General features: G+C 40.9%; 1 protein-coding gene across 1 annotated transcript; it reads left to right on the forward strand.

Moving 5' to 3' along the window:
* Positions 1-1,007: 1,007 nt before the first annotated feature.
* Positions 1,008-4,958, forward strand: LOC148973654 (uncharacterized). Its single transcript, XM_089119362.1, has 5 exons — positions 1,008-1,257; positions 1,778-1,868; positions 2,599-2,946; positions 3,457-3,549; positions 4,179-4,958. The coding sequence occupies exons 1-5, from the start codon at positions 1,066-1,068 to the stop codon at positions 4,550-4,552; spliced, it is 1,098 nt and encodes a 365-aa protein (XP_088975488.1). The 5' UTR covers positions 1,008-1,065; the 3' UTR covers positions 4,553-4,958.
* Positions 4,959-5,851: the final 893 nt, after the last annotated feature.

Genomic DNA, 5,851 nt, shown 5'->3' on the forward strand with positions numbered 1-5,851 from the left:
TAAGTCAGACGGGATAACGCTGTTTTTTTTTTCCATTGAAATGCATAATTTCACTAAATGGAGTTGAGGAAACAATAATAACATGAAATCAAGTCCTGTTAAACTTTTTCAGACATTTTACATTTTAACTCACATTGCAGTGTTAAAATGTGTGTAAAGAACTTGAACAAGAAATACAAAAAAAATACAAAAAAAATTTTTTTCTGATCTCTAAATATTGTTTACTGCATCACTTTACATATTCATTAGCCTAAGTATTATTGATTTGAAAAGTTTTAATATCATAATATTTAGAAAATGCATTAACGTTATCCTGTAGGCCTTATGACATTTTGACTGGTGTGGTCACATGATTCTCAGTTAAACCACTTAAAATACATAGTTTAAAATTTAGATTTTAGTAACAAGTAAAAAAAAAAACATCCCCATAAAGATAATAACTACTTTGATGTAAAGTTTTAACCAATTTAATTTTTTTTTTTTTTTTTTTTTTATCAGTTGAAAACCTTATTTGTCATTGATGTAAGCTCACGCGCTCTGCTCACGCACGCGGCTTCGGATGCGCGTGCGAGCATATGAGTGATTCGAGTATGAGTTGCTATGGCGACGCGTCTTATGAATTTTGAATGAAAATATCAACACTTTGATCGCTGTTGGTTGGTTGAGAGTCGAGGCGATTTCAGAGACTTTTGCTGAAAATTTTCTTGTGCTGAACTTGAGATTTTGAAGCTGTTCGGAGGATTTCAGAGAGAGAGGAGACTTTTATTCCAGGAGATCGGATAATATATCCTAGCTAACGCTACATCGTTTTATTTATTTTTATTTAATATTATTTCTGAGGACGCTTTAATTTGATTGTTCTTTTCTTGTTTTTGAGGGAGTTTTGGAGTTTTATTTTATTTATTATTGTTTATTTTTATTTTATTTTTATTTTTTAATTTTTTTTTTTGGGGGGGGGGGGGGGGTTGGGGTATTTCTGAGTATTTTGGGTGGGGTATTACTGAGGTGGGGTATTTCATTGTATTGTATTGTATTTTGTATTGTATTGCTCTTGTTTGCAGGAGGATGCCAGGCCCGACCGGGACTCAGAGCCATGAGCTTATTCCTGGATATGTAACATCTCTGTCTTGTGAGTTTGTTTCTGTCTCCACAGGTCCGGCTGACAGGAAGAGAGAGTGGCAGAGAGACAGCCAGCAGAGCCCAGATGATGGACGTCCGTCCACTTCTTCTCAAGACTCTCGGAGAGCAAAGGCAAAGGTAGGGTGGCCAACAGTCCTGTTTTCACGTCCTGTCCTGGCCCTCCTGGCTGCTCTTTATAAAGTGATGAAAATGTCCTGGTTTTCAAAAAACTGCTGGGAAAGATCAGCTCTACAGCAAAATATAGATGGGCAACGAAGAAAAACAGGATAAAGAGGAAGAAAACTAAAGATATAAATATATTTTGTTAGTTCTTTTTGGCAAGTTTGTGAGAGATATATATTTGTTCAATTTGTAGGTATTTCTTTCAGTTATTTATTATTTATATATTTACTTTTGTAATACAGAAGAGACATTATTTCATTATTTTTGAAACCTGTCATAATAAAACGTTGAGTAACCTCTGAGAAGCCTATCTGAATTTGTGTCTTGTTAATGTAACAATTTTCTATTTATACAGAGGAGGAATAGCCTACTTTCAATGTATTGAAATTAATAAGGCATCTTTGAGTAAACTTTGAGTATCTGTTTGCTGGGCCGAGTGTCCTGGTTTTTGGTAATCAAAATATGGTCCCCCTAGGCAGAGGAAGAGGAGAAGCTTCATTCCCGTGACTGGAGCGGCATCACCCCAGACCAGAGGACTGTACCGATACCTGAGAGAAGAGCTGAGGGTAAATCAAATGACCATTGGAGAATATTATCACTGGAGTGTCATTAATTACCATATATGACCACACCATATTATATCAAAATACAACTGAAGCCAATAATCAGATTTAGTTTTTATTCCAAGACACATCATAACATATTTAAATAAGGATTGGGTACAAATTTCAAGAATAGCCATAATTTGAGTATCCAATGTTTAATAATTATGATTAGTTTGAAACATGCTTGTGTGTGCTATTCCCTGCTTTAGAGGATCATGGTCACACATGGTACACAACATTATAAGTTATTATTAATATTTGGTTGGTTCTCTTGTTTTTGCATGTGTTTTTAATTCAGCTTTATATAACAGCCTGGACAAAAATGATGTTGCCAAATTGTTTATGTTTTATTGAATTATTATCACAAATTAAACAATCGACTCCCAGCTTAACTGTGCAATATGACTACAAAATCTTACACACATTTATAATAACATTTAAATGCAAGACAAGAGTGCAGATGTCAGATTTCCTGGGCCGGACGTCACTTGTGTTCACTATTGTATATCGCTGTAATTGTAAATGTAAGGGAGGAAAGGAAAGCATGTGTGTGTGTGTGTGTGTGTAATCAGGCACTAGGATGATTGGGACGAACATATTTAACTGTTTTCATCCCATGTTGTTCTTTCTTCATGATGTCAAGCCTCAGTATTTACGGTTTCTTGTGTTAATGTTTTTACCTTTCTTCAAGGCATCTGTGCTTTCTTACGGAGAATCGGGAAGGCTGTAAAGCTGGACTGCAGTGAGGTCGATATACTTGTGTCCACATATCCCTCCTGCAATCCCACGGATGTCCAGCAGGATTCATCCGAGTTTTACTGGGCAACACCAGTGCATCCGTGTCCATCTGGAGTCCAGCTGCCGGTTAATGCCGATCCGGACGATCCCGAACACTCATGCACATCTGTCCTGGACCCAGAGCCGGCAGTGGCACGAGATCTAGAGCTGATGTCTTTCTCAGGATTGTCCAGTCTCTCTAGTATCGAGCTGACGCCGGACTCTATTCAGGACGATCCTGACGATGCATCGTCTGTCCCGGGTGAGTCTATGGTCATTATTATTACTGTCAGTACTTTCATTATAACCGAGTTGTGTTGTGTTCATCTTGTGTACCTAATTATTAAAGTCCCCCGCTGGTCAATCAATTCATCCCTTTAAACTCATCTTTGATCACCAAATAATTCCATATTTAAATGTTTTTTTCTTTGAAAAAACAATCCGTCACGCCTTAAAATAGTTTGAATGTAACTCGACACCCTTGCCTCATTTAGTATGCTCGGTTCTATGAATATGCAAATGAGCCCCGCCTCCACTCACTCACTCACTCAGCCCAGAGATCCACTGGTTGACGATCACACGTTGATCTGATTGGTTACAAGGTGGTTTGTGACGTCAGAAACACCAGCGATTTCACACCGTGTTTTTGAGACTGTCTTTGGTTCACTGCAGTTTTAAGGAGGAAATACTCTGAAAATACTTGAAAAATGTCCCACTTTTCCAGTTGTCTCACCTCACAATTGAATTCTTTCTTCATTATGTCTTCCCTCAGATTTTGCTGAGAGCCAAACAAAGAAGAAGAAGAAGAAAGATGTGGGTGCGTTTCTCCGTAGGAAATGGAGGGCTATGATAGCGCCGGCTGTTGGTAAGTCTATTATTAGTCTATTGTCATTCTTTTCGTTATAGTTGTAGACTTTTGCTCTAGTCTACGGTTTATGTTATTCTTGTTCCCCTTAAATTATTAGTGTTCAACATTCAGCATCTATTTTATTTTTCACTATAATCTAGCGGTGGGAATCTTTTGGTGCTTCGCGATTCGAAGCGATTCTCGATTTTGAATCAAATTTCGATTTGAAATGAGCATTTTGATTGTAGTTTACTGTTGTGTGTTACTTCTCTTATTTGACTGCGGTACACAGTTTAATAGCTCTAGAGAAAAAAAGAAAATCCGACTGAATTAAATGTGAACCTTGAAATGTATTTAGTTTTTTAGGAATGAGTGCATGAAAATAGTTACACATCCGGTTTTCTTCCATTTGAAAAGGCATTTTTGTGTGTGGGCTGTAGTCATATACGTTTACATAAGGGATTTATTAATATGAAAATGATTTTGTGATTCTCTACTGTAACCCATGACACAGTCACAAGCTGTTATAAGTCCATCACTTTTTTGCCGTTTTATTGCCTTTCCATGATTTGATTTGGTCGTCTTTGTTTTGTCCGAAGTTGGCGTGGCGTAATTGAATTTATTTTTCCATTTTTTCTTTTTTTTAGAAAAACAATCAAGAAGGAGGGTGAAGAAAGGCTCATTCATCCAACGAACATGGAAAACTCTAAAGGTTTCCGCTCTTGGTTGTTACGGGGACGACACAGTGGACCCAGATCCAGCAGATCTACAGCCACAAATATCTGTCCTCTCCAGGGACTTAACCGAGCCAGGTCCATCTCACCGCGAGATCAGTTCTGACCAGTTACCCTTCTCAGGTCCATCTCACCGCGAGATCAGTTTAGACACGTCACCCTTCTCAAGTCCATCTGGTTCCCAGTCAAGTTTCTTTTGCTCCGATTCATCGTCTGCTCCATGTCTGACCGATCTTCTCTCAGAGTTATCAATTTTAATGGGAGATTACGAGCCTGTTTCCAGTTAATCCAGTCTCAAGCTGATCCTGAGCTGAGTTGTAGGGCTGTGCACACGTTTCTTTTCTGTATTGACTAAGCCTGAATTGCGGAAGAATCATCAAACTGAAGCTGAAATTGGGCAACCTGATATACACGGACACTGTTGGTTGAGGACTAAATTGGACTTAGTGTGATTTCAATTTTCCATGTTGCTGTTGTTGTTGTTTTTTCTTGATTGTTTCAAGTCCTTTTGTATTTTATTTTCATTTTTTACATTTTTTATTCTGATTGAATATTGTATTGGTTTCTCTCATCTTTTCCTATTTTGTTTCTAAGGTGACGAGAGTTGAAAGGAGAATTTAAAGGGTAATTGGGTGAAAGAATTGTAGCTAGAATTAGATTCAAACGTAGCTAAAATTAGGTCAGACGCGTCTCAAGCCACTGTCGTTACCCACGTGACACCTGACACCTGGAGGGGCGTGATTGGGAGGAACGGCCCCCCCGACCTGAACCCGAGTGGTGTTCAGTTATTGGACTTCTGTGCTAGTTACAGTTTGTCCATAACGAACACCATGTTCAAGCATAAGGGTGTCCACCAGTGCACGTGGCACCAGGACACCCTAGGCCGTAGGTCGATGATCGACTTTGTGGTCGTTTCATCTGACCTGCGGCCGTATGTCTTGGACACTCGGGTGAAGAGAGGGGCGGAGCTGTCAACTGATCACCACCTGGTGGTGAGTTGGATCCGATGGCGGGGGAGGAGGCTGGACGGACTCGGCAGACCCAAGCGTACTGTAAGGGTTTGCTGGGAACGTTTGGCCGAATCTCCTGTCAGAAAGATCTTCAACTCTCACCTCCGGCAGAGCTACGACCAGATCCCGAAGGAGGCTGGAGATATTGAGTCTGAGTGGACCATGTTCTCCACCTCCATTGTCGAAGCGGCTGCTCGGAGCTGTGGCCGTAAGGTCTCCGGTGCCTGTCGAGGCGGCAATCCTCGAACCCGGTGGTGGACACCGGAAGTAAAGGATGCCGTCAAGCTGAAGAAGGAGTCCTATCGGGCCTGGTTGGCTCGTGGGACTCCGGAGGCAGCTGACAGGTACCGGCAGGCCAAGCGGACTGCAGCCCGGGTGGTCGTGGAGGCAAAAACTCGGGCCTGGGAGGAGTTCGGTGAGGCCATGGAGAAGGACTATCGGCTGGCCTCGAAGAAATTCTGGCAAACTGTCCGGCGCCTCAGGAAGGGGAAACAGTCCCCTACCAATGCTGTTTACAGTAGGGGTGGGCGGCTGTTGACCTCGACTGGGGATGTCGTCGGACGGTGGAAGGAATAC

The sequence above is a fragment of the Pimephales promelas genome, chromosome 14 (genome assembly GCF_988280905.1).
Source record: "Pimephales promelas chromosome 14, fPimPro1.hap1.1, whole genome shotgun sequence".
Taxonomy (NCBI): Eukaryota; Metazoa; Chordata; class Actinopteri; order Cypriniformes; family Leuciscidae; genus Pimephales; species Pimephales promelas.

What these genes read in the sequence shown, in the direction of transcription:
- LOC148973654 (XM_089119362.1), top strand. Translation starts at nt 1,066, where the DNA reads ATGCCAGGCCCGACCGGGACTCAGAGCCATGAGCTTATTCCTGGATAT. An exon ending in CTCGGAGAGCAAAGGCAAAG is followed by an intron (nt 1,258 to 1,777) that starts GTAGGGTGGCCA and finishes TGGTCCCCCTAG; the next exon opens with GCAGAGGAAGAGGAGAAGCT. An exon ending in ACCTGAGAGAAGAGCTGAGG is followed by an intron (nt 1,869 to 2,598) that starts GTAAATCAAATG and finishes CCTTTCTTCAAG; the next exon opens with GCATCTGTGCTTTCTTACGG.